Source organism: Jaculus jaculus, chromosome 1 (assembly GCF_020740685.1).
Source record: "Jaculus jaculus isolate mJacJac1 chromosome 1, mJacJac1.mat.Y.cur, whole genome shotgun sequence".
Lineage (NCBI taxonomy): Eukaryota > Metazoa > Chordata > Mammalia > Rodentia > Dipodidae > Jaculus > Jaculus jaculus.
The window spans coordinates 247,303,429-247,330,890 of NC_059102.1; the positions used below are offsets into that span (position 1 = coordinate 247,303,429).

General features: G+C 45.4%; 2 protein-coding genes across 4 annotated transcripts in view; both read left to right on the forward strand.

The window, feature by feature from the left end:
* Ranbp10 (RAN binding protein 10) overlaps positions 1–4,201 on the forward strand; it is a 71,859-nt gene extending 67,658 nt beyond the window's left edge. For 2 of the 3 annotated variants that reach the window (XM_045156062.1, XM_045156066.1), the window contains one exon: positions 780–4,201. In XM_045156062.1, the coding sequence (XP_045011997.1) occupies positions 780–812 (33 nt within the window). In that variant the 3' untranslated portion in view covers positions 813–4,201. Of the gene's footprint in view, positions 1–294; positions 407–779 lie in introns of all 3 variants that reach the window. The other variant, XM_004661683.2, reaches the window with a different exon arrangement.
* Positions 4,202–8,257: 4,056 nt separating this feature from the next.
* Gfod2 (glucose-fructose oxidoreductase domain containing 2) overlaps positions 8,258–27,462 on the forward strand; it is a 35,781-nt gene continuing 16,576 nt past the window's right edge. The window contains exons 1-2 of the mRNA XM_004661684.2: positions 8,258–8,427; positions 25,213–25,556. Coding sequence (XP_004661741.1) covers positions 25,298–25,556 — 259 coding nt within the window. The 5' untranslated portion in view covers positions 8,258–8,427; positions 25,213–25,297. The remainder of the gene's footprint in view (positions 8,428–25,212; positions 25,557–27,462) is intronic.

Here is a 27,462-nt window from a genome sequence, read left to right on the forward strand (position 1 = left end):
GATGCTGGGGACAGGTTGGCTCTGGGAGCATCCAGGGGCAGTAGCAGTAGGGCAGTATGGACTATAGTAGCAGTAAGGCAATATGGGTTCTAGCCAGGTTTGCAGTGGGAAGTGAGGTGTCCTGGGTGGAACACCCACCTCCACACACTGGAGAAGGTTCAGCCTTGCCCAACCCTTTAGACTGGGTATATTGAGCTGTCACTATGCACCATGTAAGCAGTCTGTCCCCCTCTGGAGCCATGGGGTTGTGTATAGTGTGTGCCACTTTCATCTAAAGAGTGGTCTATTCCTTAGGATGCCTTTAGTCTACTGGCATACTCAGACCCCTGGAGCTGCCCAGTTGGTCAGCAGCTTGACCCCATTCAGAGGGAACCTGTGTGCGCTGCTCTCAACAGCGCCATTTTAGGTGAGTGTATCTAATGAAAGCAGAAGCTGAACTGTGTCTGGATGGCTCCCTTCCCTCTCCCTAGGAATGGCATTAAGATTGGTACAGGCCCTCTGTGATATCTCACAGGGCTTCCAGGACTATACCTACTCTGATCTCCCTCTGCCCACCTATACTGGCTGTTAAATCATGGCCATGAGCCTAGGCTAGCCTACTGCTCTGGAGAAGGCCAAGATCTTCAGGTTCCTAGCATGACTATAGCCTGGTGACTGGGACACTTGGACAGACACAGAACACTGTTCTAAGAGATTCTGCTCATTCCCTCCCTAGGGAACTTTGACATGGGCCCAAACCCTCAGCAGGGCATTAACCAGGCCTTGTATCTCCTCCACAGAGTCTCAGAACCTGCCAAAGCAGCCTCCTCTGATGCTTGCCCTGGGCCAAGCATCTGAATGTCTCCGGCTCATGGCCCGTGCAGGCCTAGGATCTTGCTCCTTTGCCAGAGTTGATGACTACTTGCACTAGCTGACCTTACTGACTGGCCCCATCTGGCCTTCCTTCAGCCCCAGGGCTGGAGCAGCCTTGCCCTCCATAGGACCTGGCACGGGGACCTGGAAGCCATGGGCAAAGTCTACTCCTTCTTCCTGGCTGACCCTCCCTACTTTCCTTTCCTTCCCTCCCTCCCTTCCTGCCTTCTTCCTTCTGTCCTCCTTCCCTCCCTCCTCTCTGTTTCTCTCCATCCCTCAGTACCCCTTTCACGTGCAGCGGCCTGTGACGCAGTATTGGCTGGTTACTCATGTAGCGCCTTCTCCTTTAAAGGAGGTTTTGTTTTGAGGAGGGGTTTGGGTTTTTTAATCTTTTTTTTCCTCCTGACTGAGCCACCAGTGTTTATCTCGGGAGAGAGTTTGTGCTGAGCTGGTTTCTGCTAATTTAGTGATGCAGCCTATCCAGGTTGGTGAGAGCTTATTATTTTCATAAGTAAAAACAAACACACACACACAAACAAATGAGATTTTATATATATATATATAAAAATATATATTAAAAAAAGACAGTATTTATCGTAGCATTAGTAGGCCTGTGCACCTCTTGGGTAAGGCTGTCCAGACACCATGTGTTTTTATTTGAGTCCAACTCATTAAAAAAAATCATCTCTTGTCACCTCAATAAAGCGATTTATTTTTAGGCTCTCCCTTTGTTGAGCCACAGGCCCAGCTTCTGCCCATGAAAGCTAAATAGGCTTCTGGAGGGCCACTTGGTGGCATCAGGCTAAGCTGTTACACAGCATCCCGAGAGGTCTGGGTCAGTAGGTCTCTGAGAGCTGGTCAGAGCAGACCTTCAGGTCCCAGGGGTCTAGAGAATTGATGAGTTGACCTAGGGGCACACAGCAAAGCAAAGAAGCACAGGGTCCTTATCCAGCATGCTGTCTACCACTCTGTCCTGCCTTTCACTGCCTGCCTTGCCCTGTTTTCTTCCCTTCTCAATGTCCTGCCTTCCTTTGTTAAGATGGCCAAATAATTCAGTTAGTCTCAGTTGATTGCCTGGAAACTACCTGCCTTCAACCCAGGAGCTGCTCTATGCCAGGCTGCCAAGAGGAAGACTGTTTCCGGGACAGAAGTCCTTGAGGACAGGGGCTGCTTCCTTCTGCCCGGGTCTTCATCATCGCTTCCCAGATGGGACTGATGCTTTTTGTGCAGAAGCTGGTCCCTCATGGAGACAGATCCTTGGGCCATTGGTCCTCAGAGTGGATAGAACCCCTGACACCCTGGGGCAGCTTGGCCCTAGCTACTCTTAGGAAGCATAAAGGACCCCATGGGTCTTACAAAGGTCCCGCCAGCTGTTTCGGATGGATCCTCACAGCTGGTAGAACAAAAGTCTCACTACCACAGGAAAGACTGTGCTGCTGCCAGGACTTGGGAGGCCATCTGTCGAGGGGGTTGGCTGCCGAGGAAGAGAAAAGGAGGCCTACCCAGAGGAGCATGTGGAAGGGCTGGGATGTCTGTGCTTGCTTCACAGTGTGAGGGAGAGCCCAAGTAGCCTCTGCAAATATTAGGATCAGCTGTGGCAAAACCAGAAGGTGAACTTCTAGTCCTTGTCTGAATCTGGGTTGGGTGAGCTCCTGTTCCGTTAGTGGACAGAAAAATGGTGTGTTCTGTCCATAACAGGACTCACCAGCTCCGTGGCTTGACCAGAAAAGTGATCTAGACCATCTGCCAGTGAAGGGCCTGGACCCTGGCTCTGAAATCTTTCAGAATTTTATCTTGGAGATGAACCTATTGGCTCTTTCTTGGTCCCTGCCAGGGTACCAGCTAGCAGCTGATTAGAAGGCTTTGTCCCATAGGTAAAGAATCCATCTGTGCAAAGCTGGAAAAACTAAGCTCTAAACTCAAAGGTCAGAAATACCAGATTGTTACATTGGTCAGCTTAGCGGAATTGGAAATTAAAACTAGAAGCATTTGCATCTGTAGTAGAGTTCAGAGAACATCTCCACCAGTCATTCCCTTTCACAGTTAAGGAAACAGACCCAGGAGATAAAGTGACTTGGCCATAGTCACTCAGCAAATAGTAGCAGAGCCAGGACTGACTATCCCTGTGTTTGGACAATGTTGTCTAGACCTGAAGCAGAATGGCAGATGAGCCCTGTGAGGGGTTAGACTGGTATGACTTCTAGCAATGCCTGAGCAGCTGGTACCTTCAGGGGTGGGAATAGGTGCTTAGACTTGGGTTGTGGAGCAGCTGAGAGAAGGCCTAGGAAGGCCTGGGACTGCTGTGTGCTGCATAGGGTTGGCTGTCTGCCTGGCTCACACTCAGTACCCATGGTCATCTCCCCATTTTCTGTGCCTTATCTCACTGTTTCAGCTGAGTCCAAGTTGTTTACTCTCGTTCCTCTTCAGAGGGGCTTTCTGTCCTAGTTGGACAGCTCACCTTTGGGACATAAGCCTTTGTCCCACAAGCTATGGAGAGGGCCAAAATCAAGCTGCTGGAGCTGGCTGTCTTGCTGATAGTCCAGGTCTGTCTGCAGCCAGGGTGTCCCCTACATACCCCAAGTCCTACTACTACCTTGCTTCCAGGAGCCAGAATGGGAAAAAGTACCTGGGAGCAGCTTGGTGAAGGGCTGGACCTGACCCCTAGGGATAGGAGGAAGACCTGGCTCCGTTGGGTTGTCCACCCTTGGGGGAACAGCCTTCTCTACACACCTTCCCTTTGTGGTACCAGATGGTAGCTCTTCCCCAGGCAGACACTGGTAGACTACTCAAAGTCAAAACCCCTCCTCCCCATCCTTACCTACATGGGTCTGTGGCTGGGTTCAGGCTGTTTGAACAGGGACACCACAAGATAGAGAAGTGGGAACTGCCTGGTCACCGAGCACCTTCCCAGCCCTTAAGCAAGCACAAAGATGAGGCAGAAGACTGTTGGAGCGGCAAGTTCTTTTGGTTGCTCTGGCTGCTCACAACTCAGGTATGTGTGCTGTGTGGCAGCTGGACAGCAGAATCCTATTTGACCACCAGTCCTATGTACCTGGACCTGTGGCCAGATGGTGGCTTCTGGCTGTCCCCCAGCACCCACCTCTTTGCATAGGGTTTTCCTCCATTATTGACTACAGCTGAAACAGACATCCTCCTCCACATCATGCACACTGGTTCTGCCTTTGTCCTCGCAAGTTGATACTTGGCATTAGCTTAAAACTTGTGGGTGTGGGAGGGTTGAGAGAGAATTCTAACACAAAACATCCTATTAAAATTGTACTTGAGATGAAAACAACTCTTGTTGTATTTTGACAGAATTATTTTTATTAAAATACACATCCATGAGCAATCATGAGTGTCTCGTCTCTGTTTTGAGTTTTATTGAGGGGTAATAGGTACCAGCCACCTGTTAAGTTCTCAGGCCCCTGGCGCCTCAGGGACTTTTGAAATGTTATGTTTGCAAGACCCCCAAAGAAGGTCGGTACTTCAGCTGTTTTTCCCCTTGAAATAGCTTGTATATTAAACAAGAAAAACAATGAAGCTAACTTCAGAAGGGTGGGCTATGAAATTTTCCCCACAAAAGTAAGACTTTAGGAATGTAGTATATTTTCTCGGTTTCCACAAGGAATTGATTTTAGGAAACCCCCTACTCCCTTCAGATAACCAAATTCATCAGTTATGCAAGTCCCTTAGAATGATCTACTATTTACATTTTAATATGCTTAAAATAGTTTTTAGAAAAAGTTGGGTGTGGTGGCACATGCCTATAATCTCAGCACTTGGGAGGTAGAGGCAGGAATTCAAGGCCAGCCTTGACTACAATAATGGCTACATTAAAAAACAAACAAGGGCTGGAGGAATGGCTTAGTGTTTAAGGTACTTGCCTGCAAAACCACTTTTTTGGGGGGGGCGGGGTTTCGAGATGGGATCTGTAGCTCAGGCTGACCTGGAATTCACTATGTAGTCTCAGGGTGACCTCAAACTCACAGCAATCCTACCTCTGCCTCCCAAGTGTTGGGATTAAAGGCATGCGCCACCATGGCCGGCCACTTTTTAAATTAACTTATGTGTGTGTGAGAGAATTAGCATGCCAGGGCCTTCAGCCACTGCAGTTGAACTCCAGGTATGTGTGCTACCTTGTGCTCATGTGCAGCCTTGCACAGTTGTACTACCTTGTGCATCTGGTTTACATGACTTGGAAAGTTGAACATGGGTCCTTAAGCTTTGCAGGCAAGCACCTTAACTGCTAAGTCATCTCTCCTAGCCTCACTTTTTTTGTTTGGTTGGTTTTGGTTTTTGTTTTTCTAGGTAGAGTCTCACTCTAGCCCAGGTTTTTTTTGTTTTATTTGTTTTTTTTAATTTTTTTTGAGAGAGAGAGGCAGGCAGGGTGAGAGTATTGGTGCACCAGGACTTTCTGCCACTGCAAATTAACTCTAGCTCTATGTGCCACTTAGTGCATCTGGCTTTACATGCGTACTAGGGAATCGAACTCAGGCCCTTAGGCTTTGCAGGGAAGAGCCTTAACTGCAAAGCCATCTCTCTAACCCCAATTTTTTGTTGTTGTCTTTTGTTTTTTCAAGGTAGGGTTTCACTCTAGCCCAGGCTGACCTGGAGTTCACTATGTACTCTCAGGCTGGCCTCGAACTCACAGTGATTCTCCTACCTCTGCCTCCCAAATGCTGGGATTAAAAGTGTGTACCACCATGCCTGACTAAGAGCTTGTATTTTAAAAGTCAGCAAGGGACTCTACCCCCTTTCACTTTCCACAAGGCAGGAGTTCTCTGTTCCTCCTCTTTAGTGTAATAGAGTTTCTCTAAATCTAAAAATATAAAAATTTTAAAAGTCAGCAAGCAGGCTGGAAAGATTGCTCAGCAGTTAAAGTGTTTGCATGCAAAGCCTAACAACCCAGGCTTGATTCCCCAGTACCCATGTAAAGTAGGATGCATAAAGTGGCACATTCATCTGGAGTTTGTTTACAGGTACTAGAGGAGTGCCCATTCTCTCTTTTCTCTCCTACTCTCTCTGATTGCAAGTAAATAATATATATTTTTTTTAAGTCAACAAGCTGGGCATGGCGGTACATGCCTTTAGTCCCAGCACTTGGGATGCTGAATTAGGAGGATTGCTGTGAGTTCAAGGCCAACCTGGGACCACAAAGTAAGTTTCAGATCAGCCTGGGTTAGAGTGAGACTACCTCCAAAAAATAACCAAAAGATGTGTTTAATATATCCATCCCATGGAGGTAGGGGATCCTAGACAGCATTACTTTAGCCAAAAAAAAGACACAATATGTGAGAACACACCCAGTCACCACTCCTACTTCATTCTGTCTCTCCTGACTCCATTATAAAACCAGTATTTTGTGCCTAAAAAGGATATATTAATACTGATGTCTAGAAAGAGACTGGAGACAGACACCAACTAGGATGCTACCGTAGCCTACAAATAATAAGGGCAGTTTAGTATTTAGGCCAGGTGTGGTGGCACATGGCTTTGATCCCAGCACTCAGGAGGCTGAGGTAGGAGGATTGCTGAGTTCAAGGCCAATCTGAGTCAACATAGTGAATTCCAGGTCAGTCTGGACTACAGCAAGACCCTACTTCAAAAAACAAAAACTGTCCATAGTGAATTCCAGGTCAGCCTGGGCTGGAGTAAGACCCTACCTTGAAAAAACCAAAAAAAAAAAAAAAAAAACCTGACTTTAAGGGCTAGAGAAAAGAACGCAGTTGGTTAAGGCACTACAAAGTCTAATGGCTGCGGTTTGGTTGACCACTTAAAGCCAGATGCACAAAGAGGCACATGCATCGGGAGTTCATTTGCAGTAGCTGGAGGCTCTGGTGCAACCATTATCTGTCTCTCCTATCTCTCTCTGCTTGCAAATAAATAAATTTTAAAGATATATTTAGGAGCCAGGCATGGTGGTGCACACCTTTAATCCCAGCACTTGGGAGGCTGGTAGGAGGATCACCATGAGTTCAAGGCCACCCTGAAACTCCATAGTGAATTTCAGGTCAGCCTGGGTTAGAGTGAGACCCTACCTTGCCAAAAAAAAAAAAAAAGAGAGAAACCAAAAAAATAAAAAATAAAAAAAAAATCTAAAATCAGCACAAGGTGACAATGGTGAGGGAAAGGGGAGAAGAGAGAAGGTAAATAGGCTCTGGTTGGAGATGGGATGGCTAATGATATGTGGCTTAAAGTCACTAGAGATTTGCTGAAGGAAAGCATGTGAAATCATTCTCAAGGAGATGGAGCCTGGGAAAGGGTTCTTTTGTGGTCTAATAAATCAAGTCTTTGATGGACATCTATTCAGTTATTTAAAAGCAGTGCCAGGTGGGGTGGCCCACGCCTTTAATCCCATCACTCGAGAGGCAGAGGGAGGAGGATCTCCATGAGTTCCATGTCACCCTGAGACTACTTAGTGAATTCCAGGTTAGCCTGGGCTAGAATGAGACCCTACCTCAGGGGAAAAAAAAAAAAAAAAAAAAAAGTCCCTGTAGAGTTGACAATGAATGACTAAGAACAATTAAAAAAGCATACTTGCTATCCAAGGGAGATTAAACCCCTGAAGAGGAGGGTTGGAGGTTACACTTTGTCATTCTAGAAGCCGCCCATGCTCACAGATCCGGTGGTAAAAGTGAGAAAGTCATGTCGTCTCAGACCGAAGCAGGTTGGCAGGTCACACAACCACCTCCGGTCAGCGGGCATGCCCTGTCATTACAAATTCTGGAATGAGGGCTGGGAGGGCCCCCTGATGTAGCAGAGTGTCCAGGAGAGTCAGGAACAAACGGGTAGAAGCTTCCACAATGAAATCGCCCACAATTCCATTGCTAGTTTCACACTAAGGCCTATGGGCTTCCCTGCTGCAGTGGAGTCTGGTGAACCCAAGGGTTAGCGTCGTTACCAACTAACCCCGTGCGGAACCCAGAGGACAAGGGGACCGAACAGGAAAGCGAACCATGGCGAGTCAGGAAGTACGCCTAGTTAAGACACCTGGTTTTTTGTTGTTATTTTTCGAGGTAGGGTCTCACTCTAGCTCAGGCTGACCTGGAATTCACTATGTAGTCTCAGGGTGGCCTCGAACTCACAGCGATCCTCCTACCTTTGCCTCCCGGGTGCTGGGATTAAAGGCGTGCGCCACCACGCCCGGCTGACACCTGGGTTTTTACAAAAACAGGTCGTTATCCAGCGCGGGGTCTTCCTTCGCTACAGGAAAAGCAAGACCGACCACAGCGCCCCGGACTCCCGATTCCTCTCATTGCCCGGGGAACCGCAGAGAGCCTGGAAACGGAGCGCTTAAGCACCGCCTCCCGGGGAGCGAGCATGCGCGGCTCTCCGCCCCGAGCCCTGCCCGCGCCGGCCCGCCCCCGTTACGGAGCATGCGCTGTTCTTCCGCCGTCCCGCCCCTCCCTTCCAGAGCCCCGTGTTCCTTAGAAACCAGCCGGCGTGTTCCCGGTGTCCGTGCGTTAGATTCTGGTCGCCGCCCATCCCATCTAACCTCTCTCAACGTGGCCTCTGAGAAGGATCGGGACCCATGGTCTCCGGTGCGGCACAGGGCGGGCGATGCCAGCGTGCCAGGTGAGAGGCGGACGGCGGCGGCGGGTGAGGGGTGAAGGAGGGCATGGCGCGGCGGCCGGGAGCGGGCGCTGCCCGGGCCTCGGCGGCCGCCCGGCTCCCGAAGTCCGAGGCTTGGAGACTTGGAGTCCGCCCGGAGCGTGGTGGCTGTGCAAAATGCCAGCACGCGCAGAGCACCGAGCACGAGAGTTCCCTCCCCACACCCTGGGTTCACCATTCCCACCTCAGAAATTGGACTTGCGGGTTTGCTCGTACCATTTTGGATCCCAGAAGACGTTGAACATAACCCATCCCTGTGCAGATGCGGAAGCCAGGCTTCTTTGCTCGGTGGTGAGAAGGAGCCCCCTTACCTGTGTAAGGATGGGCGCTTTGTGCATGAGGATGTGTGAGGTGTGGAGGCTTCAGACAAAGGGCTGGAGAGAAAGATGCATGCTCTTGCAGAATGAGATAGGACTTTCAGGTAGTAAATACTTAAGAAATGGATGTTCAGGTACAAGTTGAAAAAGGAACATCCCAGAAGGGTTTGGTTGGCTCTGCCAGCTACGGAGCTGGCTATGTCCCCATTGGCCCTGGCCCACCCTTGAATATGAGGAAAAAAGCAGATGGACTTGTGGGGACAGAAGGTGAGGCAGTGTTTCAAACCTTTCAAGGCCTTATCAACACTTGCATGGTGAGGGAAGAAGAGACACTTTGGAAATGAGAATTTGTGGAGTTTACCTTCTAGACTACCAGTATCTAAAGAACTGGGCAGGAATGGAGAGGTTTAAAACGCATTGGGTACACGTCATGGAAGTTTAATAAACCATCTTTCTTATGTTCATTGTACCCACATTGTCATGCTAAGGACAAGAAATCAAAACCCAGCCCAGGCACAGGGCATAAAGGCCACTAAGAGAAGACCTTTCAACTGAAAGAAGAAGAAGAAGAAAAAAAAGACTTGAAGTTAGTAAAGAATACACATGTTATTGTGATATGGAGCAATAGAGGAAAGATGATTGTCTTTGAGTAGGGGAAGCTAGATTCATTCTTGATAAAGAAATTCATTTCCTTCTGAAAAGCTCTACACGAGAGAACAAAAGAGTTGTCAGGACATGCATGAAAATTTTACTGCTCTAGCTAGCAGCACTTGAGAGGCTGAGGTAGGAGGATGCTGTGAGTTCCAGTCCATCCTGAGATTGACTCCAGGTCAGCCTGGATAGGGTAGGCCTGTGGAATCAGAAGAGAGGGACTATGACCTAGCAGACAGGGATGTTGAGGAACATTTCACAGATGTGAATTTAGCAGAATACTAAAGGAAAAGTATGGTTTAGCCATACAGAGAACAAACTGGAAGAGTAGCCACTACAGATATTAAAGTAATAAATTTATGCCTTTTTTTTTTCTTTTTGGTTTTTCAAGGTAGGGTCTCACTCTAGCACAGGCTGGCCTGGAACATACTGTGTAGTCTCAGGGTGTCCACGAACTCCTAGCAGTCTTTCTACCTCTGCCTCCTGAGTGCTGAGATTAAAGGTGTGCGCCACCACGCCCAGCTGCTCCCAACTTTTGTTGAGACAAGATCTTATTCTAATCCAGAATTTACTATGTAGCCCAGTGTAGCATGGAACTCTTGGCAGTCCTCCTGCCTTAGCATGGCAAATGCTAGGATTATGGCCCACCACACTTGACACAGGTGGGTTTTAAAATTTTTTATTTGTTTAAGAGAGAGAGAGAGAGAATGGGCATGCCAGGGCCACCAGCCACTGAAAATGAACTCCAGATGCATGTGCCACCTTGTGTATCTAGCTTACTTGGGTACTAGGTCCTTAGGCTTTGCAGGCAAGTGCCTTAACCACTAAGCTATCACTAAGCCTGGATCTTTTGTTTTGTATGTGTATATGTGTAATTGTATTGTGGGGGCACATACGTGTGTAATGGTGTGTGTGTGTGTGTGTGTGGAGGCCAGCGGTCAATGTTGCATGTGATACTTCTTTTTTTTTTTTAATTTTTTTTATTTATTCATTTATTTATTTGAGAGCAAACGAGTGAGTGAGAGAGAGAGAGATGCCAGGGCTTCCAGCCACTGCAAACAAACTCTAGACGCGTGCGCCCCCTTGTGCATCTGGCTAACGTGGGTCCTAGAGAATCAAGCCTCGAACCAGGGTCCTTAGGCTTCACAGGCAAGTGCTTAACCGCTAAGCCATCTCTCCAGCCCCTGCATGTGATACTTCTTGAGACAGGTCTTGCTGAACCTAGAACTTGCCAACTTACCAAGACTACCTAGGGATCCTCTTATCCTGCCTTCCCAGTGTTGGAATTATAGGTACACATTATCATACTTTGCTTTACAAGGGTACTGTGGATCTGAACTCATACTAACACAGAAAGCACTGCATCCATTGAGCTATCTTCCTAGTCCCACAAGTGTTTTGCTTTGTTTTTTTATTGTATGTGTTGGTATACATGAATGGGTGGATGTGTATCATGTGTTCACAGTATGATGTGTGTGCATGCCATGGCATGTGTGTGGAGATCTGAAAACAGCCTAGAAGTGTTTGTCCTTTCCTTCCATCTTCCCTGAGACAGGATCCCTCCTTGTTTAGTGGAGGGGGTTGCTACTGCAAGTGCACCAGCCTAGCCAACCTGGCTTTTTCTGTCTCCACCTCCTGTTACAGAAACATGTTCCTCTTTGTGTCTAGTTTTATGTAGTCTAGGGAGTTAATTCAGGCCACTTGGCTTGTAAGCAAGCACCCTTTGCTGCTGATCCATTTCTCCAGCCCCATGTGTCTTTTGTCTTTTGTCTTTTTTATTTTTTTTTTTTTTTTGAGGTAGGATCTCACTTTAGCTCAGGCTGACCTTGAACCCAAAACAATCCTACCTATGCCTCCCAAATGCTGGAATTAAAGTCATGCACCACCATGCTCGGCCCATATATGTGATGTATATTTTAATATTTTATTTATTTCCAATGAGGAGAGAGAAAGAATGTCAATGGGCACACCAGGGCTTCTAGCCACTGCCAATGTACTCCAGATGTATGCACCACTTTGTGCATCTGGCTTTACGTGGGTACTGGGGAATCAAACCCAGGTTGTTAGGCTTTTCAGGCAGGCACTTTAATCACTGACCCATCTCTCCAGCCCTCTGAGTGTGATCTTTTTTTCTACATTTTATTTATGTGACAGAGAGGGAGGAAGAGAGAGGGAGAAAATGGGTGTGCCAGGGTCTCCATCCACTGCAAATGAACTCCAGACACATGCACCACCTTGTGCATCTGGCTTATGTGGGTCCTGGGGAATCAAGCCTCGAATCGGGGTCCTTAGGCTTCACAGGCAAGCATTTAACCGCTAAGCCATCTCTCCAGCCCATAATTTTCCATAATTTTTGCTTTTACAGAGTTTCTCCCCCCAAACTGATGACAAGATAAATAGAAAAATTATAAGTCAATTCAGTTTCAGGAAGATTTTTTTTACATTCATAAATCAGTGTTGTAACTATAAACATAGTACAAGATTATTTTTTGTCTTTTCTTATATCTGGCATTATTTTGTAAAGATATCTCAAGAGGTATAATGAGGCATTATCAGAATCCTATGTAATCTATGGGGATACCAATACTACTAATCAAATTATGTCAGGAACAAGTCATGAGAAGCACTGTATTCTAGATAGATACCCCTGTTGCAATAGTGAAGACAGGAGGGCAAAGTCAAGGTAAAATAGAAAGGGAACAATTGGCCTCTGAAGAACTGGATAAAAGCTGGGCATGGTACACACCCTTAATCCCAGAGTGAGACCCTACCTCAAAAAAAAAAAAAGAACTGGATGAAATGTTTTACTTCCCTGAGTGAGCTGTTGGAAAACATACTTGTTTGTTTGTTTAATTCTTTTTAATTTGTTTTGGTTTTTCCAGGTAGGGTTTTGCTTTAGCCCAGGTTGACCTGGAATTCACAGTGTAGTCTCAGGATGGTCTTGAACTCACTGCAGTCCTCCCTCTGCCTCCCCAGTGCTGGAATAAAGGTGTGTACCATCATGCCCTGCTTAATTCTTTTTTAATTACTTTATTTATTTATTAGAGTGTGAAGGGATGAGAATGGGCATACCAAGCCCTCTAGCCTCCGCAAATGAGCTTCGGGTACATACACCACCATATGTCCCTGGCTTACATGGGTTCTGGGGAATTGAACCTGGGTCCTTAGGCATAACAGGCAAGTGCCTTAACCTCTAAGCCATCTCTCCAGCCCAAACATATTTTGTGGATGCAATAGTAACAGTGTTTCTTTGACTTGTGTGCATTTTCATAGTTCTACAATTGGACACTTCAGAGAAAGGTGGACTTAGGAGACTCTTACAGAGTTTCTAAGTTACTTTGTCAAATAATTACTTAGCACTCACTCCATTTTCAGGGTAACTGAGGGCGGTTATCAAGTGTAGCCTGCAATAAAGCAATCACTAGTATTTGATAGGCCAAGTATGAGGCAATCTTGCCAAATGAACCTGAAATGCTAACAGGATTTACTTTCACTGGACTGGTTTTGTATTTTAGTATAAGAGAAATTGTCATGCAGGGTCGCTTATATAAAGGTTCAGATACAGAGGTTAATGTTTAGAAAAAACAGAGGAGTCAGACATCAATAATTAGACATAGGAAAAAATGTCTTTCTGATGTTTGAAAAGTGCAAATTTATAATGGAGGTGGGCATGATGGCTCATGCCTTTAATCCCAGCACTTGGCAGGCAGAGGTAGGAATATCACCATGAGTTCAAGGCTACCTGAGACTACATAGTGAATTCCAGGTCAGCCTGAGCTGCAGTGAGACTACCCTATCTTGAAAAAACAAAAATATAAATAAATTTATAATGGTTATGATTCCAAGACCCACAATTGGAGTTGGAAATCATTGAGGAAAAATTGAATTAGAGATTCTGGTATTTTTAAAAATATAATATATGTGTGTATATATATATGTGTGTGTGTGTATATATAATATAGCAAAGGTTACTTGTCATATGTGTGTGTATATATAATATAACAAATGTTACTTGTCATATATAAAAGCAGTTTTGTATTAGTAAACTTAAAAAGTAAGCCTAAAGAGCTGGGCGTGGTGGCGCACACCTTTAATCCCAGCACTTGGGAGGCAGAAGTAGGAGGATTGCTATGAGTTCAAGGCCACCCTGAGATGACAGAGTTAATTCCAGGTCAGCCTGGACCAGAGTGAGACCCTACCTCGAAAAAAAAAAACTAAGCCTAAGGGCTGAGATGTGGCTCAGTGATACACTGGTTGCCTCATGTATTAAAGGCCCTGGGTTTGGTTCCCTAAACCAAACAAAAATTTATGTTTGGAGGGTAAAAATCCAACTTATTTAAAACTTAGATGACACATGTTTTACTTATTTATTTATTTCATTTTCTTTTTTTAATGTTTTTTTGTTTATTTATTTGAGAAACAGAGGGTTGGAATGGGTCTCACTGCTGCAACGAACTCCCAGATAAATACTCCACTTTGTGCCTCTTGCCAGATGTGTGGGTACTAGGGAATTGAACCTAGGCCAGAGACTTTGAAAGCAAGCATCTTTAACCTCAGGTCAGCCTGAGCTAGAGTGAAACCCTACCTCGAAAAAAAAAAAAAAAAAAAAAGAAGAAGAAGAATTTTTTAAAAAAAGTAGGAATGAAAAATAACTTAAAAGCTGGCTCTTCATTACATAGTGAATTTCCAGGTCAGCCTGGGCTAGAACAAGACCCTATATCGAAAAACCAAAAAAAGAAAGAAAGAAAAAAAAAAAGCTGGTTGTGGTAGTACTGGTTTGTCATCTCAGAGCTTGAGAGTGGGTGGGTGATGAGAAAGGTAGATCCCTGTAGCCTAAATTGTCTGGCCAGTGAAAGACCCTGTCTCAAAAAGGTGTGCAGAGTGGTTAGGGAACAGCCCTCAAGGTTATCCTCTGTGCGCACGTGCGCACACAGAACTGGGCCTGGAGGCACATGCCTATAATCTCAGCTACTTGGAAGGCTGAGTGAGAGGGACTACATGTTCAAGGCCTTCTTGGCATTCAGAGTTCAGGGCCAGCCTGGATCTTTGTAAGACCTTATTTCAAAATAAAAAATGAAGTCTGTCAATGTCGTAGTTCAGACATGAAGTGCTTGCCCAGCATACAGTGTCCTGGCCTTAGTCCTTTGTACCGTCCAAAATAAAAAAGGGGGGATTAATTATGAAGCTGGCTCAGTGGATAAAGTACTTACTAGCATGATGGGCTGAGTTTGTATCCCCAACACCCAAGTAAAATGCTGGGTGTGGTAGTGCACACCTGTTATTGCTAGCACTGGGGAGGTAGATATAGATTCCTAAGGCTTGCTGGCTGACTTATCTAACAAAATCAGTGAGCTCTGGGTTCAGTGAGAGACTATCCCAAAAAACAAGGTGGCGAGAGATTGAGGAAGACACCAGATGCTGACTTCTGGCACACATACACACACACACACACACACACACACGCACAAAATATATACACATACACACACACACAGAGTACACACACACAGTAGCCAGTACCTGTGCTCCCAACACCAAGGAGGTGGAGGTAGGAAAATCTTCCACAGGCTCAGGGGCCACCTATCCTGGTAACCAACAATTCAAAGCAGAGAGAGCTCCATGGGCTTAGTGGTTTCTGCTGTTCATGGTGGCTCCTGCTAGGAAATTCCTGTGTCTGAGGGGGGATCCTTTGGGAGTGGCTCAAGGAGCCTGTGTCTTGGTGCTTTTGTCTTGCCAAGCATCCTCTGATTATCAGGGAGAAAGGGGGATGGTAATTCAGTGGTACTTCCTATAACTTTTTTTTTTTTTAGTTGTTTTTTTTGTCTATTTTTTATTTATTTATTTGAGAGCGACAGACACAGAGAGAAAGACAGATAGAGGGAGAGAGAGAATGGGCGCGCCAGGGCTTCCAGCCTCTGCAAACGAGCTCCAGACACATGCGCCCCCTTGTGCATCTGGCTAACGTGGGACCTGGGGAACCGAGCCTTGAACCGGGGTCCTTAGGCTTCACAGGCAAGCGCTTAACCGCTAAGCCATCTCTCCAGCCCATACTTCCTGTAACTTTTCAGCCTCTTGCATTCATATTCCTGCATGGAGAGTTCAGGAGACAGCTTTTGTCTCCTGAACTTGAGTGGTGAGGGAAGTGATTTAGCAAAATATTCCTTATCTGATGTTACTTTCAAAATAAGTGGTATTTAAATGGCTCTTTGGTTCTTGTATCATGGTGTTTATTCTTTTTTAAAAAACATTTTATTGACAGCTTCCATAATTATAGACAATAAACCATGATAATTTCCTCCCGACACCCACTTTCTCCCTCACAAATCTACCCTCCATCAAATCCTCCCCCCCTCCCAATTAGTCTGTCTTGTGTTTATTCTTTTTATTTTCTTTTTTTTATGAGAGAGAGAGAAATAACTGGCACGCCAGGGTCTTAGCCACTGCAAATGAACTCCAGAAGTGAGCATCACCTTGTGCATATGTGTCACCTTGTGCATCTGGCTTACGTGGGTTCTAAGCAGTTGAACGTGGGTCCTTAGGCTTCACAGGCAAGCGCCTTGCTAAGCAATCTCCCCAGCCTATGTTTATTCTTTTGTTTTCTTTCTTTCTTCCTTCCTTCCTTTCTTTCTTTCAGAAAAAGGAAGAGAGAGAAAGAGCATGGGCACACCAAGGCTTCCAGCCACTGCAAATGAACTCCAGACACGTGTGCCTCCTTGTGCATTTGGCTAACTTGGGTCCTGGGGAATCGAAACTGGGTCCTTTGGCTTTGCAGGCAAAAGCCTTAACCACTAAGCCATCCCTGCAGCCCCCGTGTTTATTCTTTAAAAATTGTTTTCTTGGGGGCTGGAGAGATGGCTTAGCGGTTAAGCGCTTGCCTGAGAAGCCTAAGGACCCCGGTTCGAGGCTCGGTTCCCCAGGTCCCACGTTAGCCAGATGCACAAGGGGGCGCACGCGTCTGGAGTTCGTCTGCAGAGGCTGGAAGCCCTGGCGCGCCCATTCTCTCTCTCTCCCTCTATCTGTCTTTCTCTCTGTGTCTGTTGCTCTCAAATAAATAAATTTTTTAAAAAAATTGTTTTCTTTCTCTTTTTGTGTGTCATGTCACTGATATATTAAAGTTGTTCAGAGAACATTTAGGTGCATTTAAGCAATTTATGAATTATATAAGAATGCTAACAAAACACCTGGAAGTGTGAATTTTCAGGGACTTGGTATCTGCTTGATGTTACTGAAAACCTGGTCTTGAAAAAGCCTGTCATTTCAATAAGTATGCGATGCATCATTTAAACAGAAATAGTCTGAAAATTCTAAAATACTTAAATGAGTATTTTCTTTTTGTTTTTTGTTTGTTTGATTTTTGGAGGAGTGTCTCCCCCCCACAAGGTAAGGTCTCATTTTAGCCCAGGCTGACTTGAACTCTATAGTCCCAGTCTGGCCTCAAACTCATAGCAATCTTCCTATGTCAGTTTCCGGAGTGCTAGGATTAAAGGTGTCCACCACCACACCCAGCTCATTCAATAAAAAAACAACAAGAGAGGCCGGAAGTGGTGGTGCACGCCTTTAATCCCAGCACTTGGGAGGCAAATTATGTACTGGAGAGATAGTTTAGCATTTACGGCACTTGCCTGTGAAGCTTAAGGACCCAGGTGTGAAGGTGCTATTCTCCAGGTCCCATGTAAGCCAAATGCACGTAGTGGTGCATGTGTCTAGAGTTTGTTTTCAGTGGCTAGGGGCCCTGGTGTGCCCATTCTCTCTCTCTCTAATAAATAATATCTTTTAAAAATATTTATTTATTTATTTATTTGCAAGTAGAAAAAGATAGAAGAGAGACAGAGAGGATGGGCACACCAGAGCTTCTAGCCAAGGCAGACAAACTCCAGGTGCCTGCGCCACCTTGTGCACCTGACTTATATAGATAGTAGGAAATTGAACCTGGTTCCTTAGGCTTTGCAGGCAAGGGACTCAACAGCTAAACCATTGCTCCAGCGCCCCCCCACCCAGCTCTTTTTAAAAAATATTTATTTATTTATAAGCTGGGTGTGGTGGTGCATGCCTTTAATCCCAGCACTCAGGAGGCAGAGGTAGGAGGATCACTGTGAGACCACCCTAGGAATACATAGTGAATTCCAGGTCAGCCTGAGCTAGAGTGAGACCCTGCCTCAAAAAAACAAAACAAAACAAAGCAAAATATATACATATATACATATTTATTTATTTATGTATGAGAGAGCTATGATGGGCATGCTGAGGCCTCTTGCCACTGCAAATGAACTTCAGACACATGCATCACTTTGTGCATGTGGATTTACATGGGTACCCAGAAATGGAACTCAATTGGCAGGTTTTGCAAGCAAGCACCATGAACCGCTGAGTCATCTCTCCAGCTTGTGAATGGGTATTTTCAGTTAGGCACATCCTGTATATACCCTGTGTTTTCTAACTGGCCCCTTCATTACATAGTAACACAAGAAAAAAACAGGTGGTGTGGTGGCAAAGACTGACATTAGATTACTTTACATCCCACAATTAGCAGCTGGAAGATAGGTAAGTCTCTTCTGAGTGTGGTCAAGGCCCATCTGGTAAGCAGATTTCCCTAAGGCACCCAAGGAGGGTATGGTTGCTCATGACTATAATTGCAGCATAGAGGCTGAGGCAGGAGGATCACCAAAAACTTGATACAAGCCTGGGCTACATAGTAGCTTCCAGTCCAAAAATAAACAAATACTGCCAAAATGATTCAGTCATCTCTTATTCAAAATGTAATGAGCTTTACACAGAAAAAAATAAGTAAATAAAATGGAAAAACGGTGTTAATAATTTTGAATTTTCAGACTAGTTGAAGAGTTCTGGGATTAGTAAAAGCATGGAAGGTGTAAAGGAGGAGGGGGCCAGGCACCATACATCTTAACCTTCCCAGGGGCCACATTTCAGAGTTAAAGGACTGCCACCAGCATTGCTGAATGGCCTGTACTCAAAATCCAGGAGGAAGCCGGGCGTGGTGGCGCACACCTTTAATCCCAGCACATGGGAGGCAGAGGTAGGAGGATCGCCATGAGTTGGAGGCCACCCTGAGACTGCTAGTGAATTCCAGGTCAGCCTGGGCTAAAATGAGACCCAACCTCAAAAAAAAAAAAAAAAAAAAATCCAGGAGGAAGGCAAGTGGGTAACCTAAAGCATCTTCTGCTGTGGTAGAAGCATGTGCTTATTTCTAGCACTCAGGAGGCAGAGGTAGGAGGACCACCAGTTCAACACCAGCCTGGTGTGAGTTCCAGGTGAGACTGAGCTAGAATGAGATCCTACTTCCAAAACACACAAAAACAAAAGCAGATGAAAAACAGAAAGAAGGCTTAAGACAATTAGGTTTATTAGGTTAGGTTGAAAACACTACAATAATAATATAATATATTATATAATATTATATTATAGTAATTAAAAGCTCACCCTCTTGTTGATTGCACAACTAAGAGCATAACATCCTTCTGTCTAGATCTGGTTAAACAAGGAATTTTGGGTGACATTGCTTTCTTTACCTTGGTGACTTAAAGGCACATGCCTTCCACAGCCATGTTCCCCAGTCACATCAGTCCTTGGTGTTCAGCTGAGGGTCCAAGCAAGAAATGGAAACTGAGCTCCGGGGACATAGTCTGTTTGAATCATTCCTGTGTGCCCTACCTCCTGGCATAATGCCCGACTCATTGTGTTGTTTAAAAATATAGGAAATGAATGAGGCAAGAACTCTGGTAACTGGGTATTGTATCATTAACTGGGGAAGGACACAGGAGGAATTCCGGTTGGAAAAAGCTGCTAGTTACTCAGTGGGAAATTCCAGTAGATGTTTAGAAGTAGGGAGACTGAAGTTGGACTTTCTTTGTCAGGACTACAGACTGGAAGTTGGGAGTGTTTTCTGGAGGTCATGGTAAAGCTTGGGGAGAGTAGAGGTTGAGGAGCGATTGCTTAAGTTGGTGTACTTACTGTTGAAGCAATATCAAGCGGCTCCCAGCTCTAGTAGTGTGCCTGCTGTTAAGGTATGTGAAGCAATATCAAAAACAAAAACAAAGTCACTGCCTTTGTTTTTTCTTCAAGGTAGGGTCTCACTCTAGTCCAGGCTGACCTGAAATTCACTATGTAGTCTCAGGGTGGCCTCGAATTCTCAGCGATTCTCCTACCTCTGCCTGCCAAGTGCTGGGATTAAAGGGGTGTGCCACCACGCCCAGCTTTTTTTTTTTTTTTTTTTTGGTGTTTTGAGCAGGGTCTCCCTGGGTAGCCAAGCTGATCTTACACTTTCGTGTAATCTAGGCTGGCCTCAAATTCATGGCAGTCCTTCTGCCTCAGCCTCCTGAGTGCTGGGATTAGTCATGTATCAGCATGCCTAGCTCATTACTGCCATAATAAATAAATAGAACTGAAGAGATTGTTCAGTGGTTGAAGGTGCTTACTTGAAGAGCCTGATGGTACTGGTTCAATTCCCCAGTGCCCACATAAAGCCAGATGCACAACATGGTGCATGCGGATGGAGTTCATTTGCAGTGGCAGGAGGCCCTGGCATGCCCATACTCTCTTTAACTGTCTGCCTCTTTCTCTGTCTCTCAAATAAATAAATTAAAATTAATAAAAATGTGTTAAAAAACAATAAAGGGGGCTGGAGAGATGGCTTAGCGGTTAAGCGCTTGCCTGTGAAGCCTAAGGACTCCAGTTCGAGGCTCGGTTCCCCAGGTCCCACGTTAGCCAGATGCACAAGGGGGCGCATGCGTCTGGAGTTCGTTTGCAGAGGCTGGAAGCCCTGGCGCGCCCATTCTCTCTCTCTCCCTCTATCTGTCTTTCTCTCTGTGTCTGTCGCTCGCAAATAAATAAATAAATTTAAAAAAAAAAACCACTAAAGGGCTAGAGAGAAAGCTTAGTAATTAAGATGCTTGCCTGTGAAGCCTAAGGACCCAGGTTCGATTCCTCGGTACCCATGTAGGCCAGATGCTCATGGTAACACATGTGTCTGGAGTTTATTTGCAGGCATGTCCATTCTCTCTCTCTCTAGTAAGTAAATAAGCAAAAATTAAATATTAAAAAAAAACAATAAGGATCTAAGATAGGGGCTGGAGGGATAGCATGTTTTCTCCTCCAGCACCATCCCTGACGGAATATAGATGGATTCAGTATTGTGCAGGTTTTATGCTCAGCTGAAGCCTCCCACCCCACCCCCACCCAGGGTAAGACCTAAGAGAGGCTTTATTAGACTAAGAGAAGGAAAGAGGCCTGTGCACACCTTTAAACCCAGCACTGGGGAGGATGAGGATCTCCATGAATTCGAGGCCACCCTGAGACAACATAGTGAATTCCAGGTCAGTCTGGGCTACAGTGAGACCCTACCAAAAAAAAAAAAATAATAATAATAATAAAGAGGAAGAAGAAAGGAGGGAGAGGGGAGGAAGAGGAGTGCAAGAGCTGACTTGAAGGAGGTGAGAGGGGGGAAAGCCTTTGAGGGAGTCTTACCAGAGACCTGGAAATTCAAGAGAGGTGAAGGGTTGTTTTTTTTTGTTTTTTTTTTTGGTTTTTTTTTAACCTAATAGCAATCTAGATGTTTCTTTAGGTGTTAAATTTATTTATCTTTTCTGACTTAGTTTAGCTGACCCTTTTGTTACACTGGGTAGTCATGCTTCATGGAACAGGTCATTAGCGTGGAGCTCATTCAGAGCCTGGAGTTAGGCACATCCTCCAGCCTCAGAGAATGGGGAGGCCGCCAGGAGGAAGTAGGTAGGAGGAAGCAGGCTGTTGAAAAGAAGAGGGAAGTGAGGAAGTAGGTGAAGAAGCTGGAATGTGTTGAAAGAAAGAAGCTGCCTGGCTGGTGGCGCACACCTTTAATCCCAGCACTTGGGAGGCAGAGGTAGGAGGATCCCTGTGAGTTCAAGGCTACCCTCAGACTAAATAGTAAATTGCAGGTCAGCCTTGGCTAATGTGGGACACTACCTTGAAAAACCAAAAAATACAAATAAAAAAAGGAAAGAAAGAAAGAGGAAGGGAGAGAGGAAGGAAGAAGGAAAGAAAAAAAGAAAGAAAGGAGGCTATGAGCAGTAAGGCCAGGGCCAGAAGGCAGAGAGCTTTGTGTGCCAAGCTGAGGAACTTAAATCCTCCCTGAATATGATGGTAAATCATCGAGGGTCTGGTTATAACAGTGATGATGAAATCATGCTAGGTTATGGATTGAACAATTTATGGAGTAAGAATGAATTATGTGTCTATAATTATGGAAGCTATCAATAAAAAGAAAGGAAGGAAGGAAAGAAAGATAAGAAAGAAAGGCAGGCAGGTTAGGGAATAGTCAGACATACCTTCCCAGTCAAATTTGGCATGTGACTGTTGCTAAAGGCCATATGGGAGACATTCCCATTTCCTAACAGATTTCTGGTTTTTACAAAACAAAAATATGGCCTTTGAATATTTTGTATTACATTTTTCTATTTATTTTGGTGCTAAATATTGAACCCAGGAGTTTGCAGATCTTAAGCATAACTGTATTGCTGACTTACACCCTAGACCCTAAGTTTGTTTGTTTGTTTGTTTTTATTTATTTGAGAGCAACAGACATCAAGAGAAAGACAAATAGAGGGAGAGAGAGAGAATGGGTGCGCCAGGGCTTCCAGCCTCTGCAAATGAACTCCAGACGCGTGCGCCCCCTTGTGCATCTGGCTAACGTGGGACCTGGGGAACCGAGCCTCAAACCGGGGTCCTTAGGCTTCACAGGCAAGTGCTTAACCGCTAAGCCATCTCTCCAGCCCAAGTTTGTTTTTTTTTTTTTTTTTTTTTTTTTTTTTTGGTTTTTCGAAGTAGGGTCTCACTCTGGTCCAGGCTGACCTGGAATTAACTGTCATCTCAGGGTGGCCTTGAACTCATGGCAATCCTCCTACCTCTGCCTCCCGAGTGCTGGGATTAAAGGCGTGAGCCACCACGCCCGGCTTCCAAGTTTGTTTTTTTTATTTCCTTCAGTAGTCTTCAGAATTATGCCCTCAGGGCTGGGGAGATGGCTCAGTGGATAAAGTGCTTGCTGCACAAGCCTGAGGACCTACATTCTCCCACATAAAGCCAGACATGGTAATTCAAGTGTCTGTAATCCCAGCAGCCCTATGGCAGATAGGAGATGGAGACAAGAGAATCCTTGTAAGCCCACAGGCCAGCAAGCCTAATGGAAAACAAGAGACCCCACCTCAAACAAGGTAGGTGAGGACTGACGCCAGAGATTGTTGCCTGATTTCCACATGCATGCAGTGGTTTGCATGTGCCTACACTTATACACTTGAACACAAACACACTCACAAGATTTAAGAAAGAGGGCCGGAGAGATGGCTTAGTGGTTAAGGTGCATGCCTGCAAAGCCTAAGGACCCAGGTTCGACTCTCCACGTCCCACGTAAGCCAGATACACATGGTGGCACATGTGTCTGGAGTTAGTTTGCAGTGGCTTGAGGCCCTGGCACGCCCATTTACTCTCTCTCCCTCACTCTCCGTCTCTAATAAATAAATAAGTAAATAAATAAATCTTAAAAAGAAAGAGGGCTGGAGATGTGGCTTGCCTGCGAAGCATAAGGATCCAAGTTCAGCTCCCCAAAACCCACATAAACCAGATTCACAAAGTAGCACATGTAGCTAGAGATCGTTTGCAGTGGCTAGAGGCCTTGGTGTGCCATTCACTCACTCTCTTTCTCAAATAAATAAATTATGTTTTCATGTTAAAGGTTCCTTTGCAACTGGATGTTACTTATTTACTTACTTATTTATTGATTTTGGTTTTTCGAGGTAGGGTCTAGCTCTGGCCCAGGCTGACCTGGAATTCATTATGTAGTCTCAGGGTGGCTTTGAACTAACTCCTGGTGATCCTCCTACCTCTACCTCCTGAGTGCTGGGATTAAAGGCATGTGCCACCATGCCCGCCTTGCAACTGGATGTTAAATCATAGTATACCTGTGTTAGGATATTATAATTCAAAGAAGTTTATACTCGTCAGGTAGCTTCTACTTTTAAGACTTAAAACAAATTTTAGTAATTATTTATTTGAGTGAGAGAATGAGGTAGATAAAGAGAGAGAGAATGGGTGTTCCAGGGCCTCTAGCAACTGCAAATAAAAAAAATATTCTTAAAAAGTGGCACTTGCAGTCTGGAGAAATGGCTGAGCGGTTTAGACATTTGCCTGCAAAGCCTAAGGATCCCTGGTTTGATTCCCCAGGACCCACATAAGCCAGATACACAAGAGGGTGCATGCATCTGGAGTTAGTTTGTAATGGCTAGAGGCCCTGGCATGCCTATTCTCTCTTTCTCTCTATCTGCCTCTTTCTTTTTCAAATAAATAAAGTATCTTTTTTAAAAAGTAGCGCATGCATCTGGAGTTTGCAGAAATACGAGGTCAGGGCTGGAGGGGTGGTTTAGTGGTTAAGCGCTTGCCTGTTTTAAGCCTAAGGACCCCAGTTCGAGGCTTGATTCCCAAGGACCCACATTAGCCAGATGCACAAGAGGGCGCATGTGTCTGGAGTTCATTTGCAGTGGCTTTAGGCCCTGGCGCGTCCGTTCTCCCTCTCTCTCTCTGCCTCTTTCTCTCGGTGTCTGTCGCTCTCAAATAAATAAATAAAAGTACAAAAAAAAAAAAAAAGAAATACAAGGTCAGAAAGGTAAAAGTTGGCAGCAGAGGAGGAATATACACAGATCATACAGGGTCATGTATGTTGGTGGAAGAACTTGCGCTGTTACTCCAAAAGAGAGGAGCGAAGCCTTTGGTGGGTTTAGGCCTGGGAGCGACTTGATGTGACTTACATTTTAATCATGTCACTCTCAGTGCTATGGGAATAGATTGTGGGTGCAGCATGGGGAAGGTCAGGGTAGAAGCTAGGAGACCAATTCAGCTTCGCAGTAATATAGGAGGAAGGTAATAGTGACTTGAATTAAGGTGGTAATCACAGAAGTCATGAAAAACACTTGGACTGAGGACAAAGTTTGTAAGCACAGCCAGCAGCAGATCGTGGCTGATCTGATGGCTAGTGTGAGAGAAAGGAGAATCAAGGGTAGCTCCAAGATTTTGGCTTGAGCAGTTAGAACATTTATGTTACCAGCTTCAGAGATGAAGCTATTGTGAGAATACAACCATCAGGGGCCTTGTCCTGGATATTTTAAGTTTCAGATGACTATTTCAGTATCCAAGTGGACAGGTCAGATGGGCAGTTGTTTATACTTATTTCCAGCTCAAAGGAGAGGACCTAGTTGATGACTTTGGGAGTCACCAGGGAATAAGTGATATTTAAAGCCTTGAGACTGGGTGGAATTACCAAGGAAGTATAAATAGAAAAAAGAAATGAGCCAGAGCCTAAGCTGTGGTTACTACAGTCAACATCAGAAGAGACTAACACAGGCACTAGAAGTGGCCAGAGAAGTGGGGGGAATCAGAAGACACTTGTGTTCAGGAAGCCACGTGAAGAGAACTGTTTCAAGGACAGTGAAACTATTTGATGTTTGCTAACAGGTCTAAGTGGGATGTACATGAAAACTGACCCCTAGATTTAGGGATATTCTTTTGTTCAGGCTGACCTGGAACTCACTCTGTAGTCCCAGGCAACCTCAAACTCACAGCAATCCTCCTACCTCTGCCTGCCGAGTGCTGGAATTAAAGGCGTGCGCCACCACACCCAGTTTCATTTGTGTGTTTTGAGCCGAGAACTTATTTCTTCCAACTAAAAACCTAGAGTGTGACCTCAGGTTAAGCAGTTAAGAGAGTATGCTTATCATTACCAACAGTGCCTGTCTTGCTGTTCTAGGAGCCATGTTTGACCAGAACTGTGGGAAGGGGAGCTGGATGCTGGAGGCCCTTGTGAAGAGATGACTTGTTGAGCTGAGGCCGGGATGAAGATGCTGCCAGGAGTGGGTGTGTTTGGGACTGGCAGCTCAGCCCGGGTCCTGGTCCCACTCCTGAGGGCAGAGGGCTTCACCGTGGAGGCCCTGTGGGGGAAGACCGAGGAGGAGGCCAAGCAACTGGCTGAGGAGATGAACATTACCTTCTATACCAGCCGGACTGATGACGTCTTGCTGCATCAAGACGTGGACCTGGTGTGCATCAACATCCCCCCTCCACTCACTCGGCAGATTTCCGTGAAGGCTCTAGGTATGAACCATTGTGCCAAGGCAGCAGGTTGGGTCTCCCTCTGGGAAGCCCTACGAAGTTCCCTGTCCTCTCTGGGCCTGGGTGTTTATTCTAGGGTCAGCATCTTTAGGTAGTAGCACTCTGGGGTGTCCCTGGAGGAGAAATAGGAAAGGACATGTTGGAGGTTCTGGTAGCTCTAAAGAGAAAAACACTCAGCCTTCTCAACCTCCGGCTCATTAGTAAATCCTGGAGTAAAGACTCAGGAAGTACTCTGAAGATTGGCCATCAAGCAGGAGATTGCACTTGATGATGGCTTCATGCAAAGCAGGTCTGCTTCTGGGAAGTCTGCATTCCTTGGACACGGGGAAATTAGTTGTGACTGACTTGTGTTTTTCTTCCATGTTGTAGCACACAGCACCTCAGGAAGAAGAGGCTGTGTAGAAGGCTACTGTTTCCCATGCTTTGTCAGCCCTTGTAGTGAGCACCACCCTTCCTGACAAACTGCAATCTCATATTGCCAGACAGCAGGAAGGCTGGCTGTCAGCCCTAGCTTCCCTGACATGGCCCAGGGGGACAGCTGCTCACATATCCACTTCCTTGGAAAGTTATGGGTGGGCTTGCAGACCTCCTGCCCATGGCTGGGCGTACTATTCTTCTGTAATTCCTAGTGATTTTCTCTTTCCTGTTAGCTGTAGACAAATGCTTCCTTTGTCTTAGGTAAATCCGAATCCAATTTGGTAGAGAAAAACCAATAATTGCTGGGCACGCCTTTAATCCCAGCACTCGGGAGGCAGAGGTAGGATTGCCATGAGTTCAAGGCCACCCTGAGACTCCATAGTGAATTCCAGGTCAGCCTAGGCTAGAGTGAGACCCTACTTTGAAAAACCAAAAGAAAAAAAAAATTATTATTATTATTTTCTTAGTGTATCCTGTGTACCAGGAATATAAAGCTATGTTAGAAGGCTGAGGAGGAGCTGAAGAGATGATTTAGCAGTTAAGGCACTTGCCAGCAAAGCCAAAGGACCCAGGTTTAATTCCCTAGTACCCTTATAAAACTAGATGCACAAGGTAGCGCATGTGTCAAGTTCATTTGCACTGGCTAGAAGCCATGGCATGCACATTCTCTCCTCTTTTTTGTTTGTTTGTTTGTTTTTGTTTTTTGTTTTTCTGGCTTTAGGGGCTTAGAGGTTAAGCACTTGCCTGTGAACCCTAAGGACCCCGGTTCAATGTTCGATTCCCCAGGACCCACGTAAGCCAGATGAACAAGGTGGCGCATGCATCTGGAGTTTATTTGTAGTAGCTTGAGGGCCTGGCATGCCCATTCTCTTTCTATCTGCCTCTTTCTGTGTGTGTCTGTCACTCTCAAGTAAATAAATAAAAATAAACAAGAACAACAACAACAAAAAAAAAAGATTTTAAGCTGGGTGTGGTAGCAAACGCTTTTAAAAATTTTTTTAGTGCTGGAGAAATGGCTCAGAAGTAAAAGTGTTTGCCTGCAATCTCCCAGTACCCATGTAAAGCTAGATGCACAAAATGGCAGATTTATCTGGAGTTTGTTTGCAGTGGTGGAGGCCCAGGCATGCTCAAGGCTCAGGCATGCCCATTCTCTCTCTCTTCTTGCAAATAAATAAATTATTGTAAAAGATAATTTAAGCCAGGCGGGGTGGTGCATGCCTTTGATCCCAGCACTTTAATGGACAAAGTGCACCAGCATCTTTGCCACCATTAAGTATTTTTTTTTTAATCTTTTGGTGTTTATTCTTATTTATTTATCTAGTGTTTATTCTTATTTATTTATCTGAGAGTGACAGACAGAGAAAGAGGCAGATAGAGAGAGAATGAGCACGCCAGGGCCTCTAGCCACTGTAAACGAACTCCAGATGCGTACGTCCCCTTGTGCATCTGTCTTATGTGGGTCCTGGGGAAT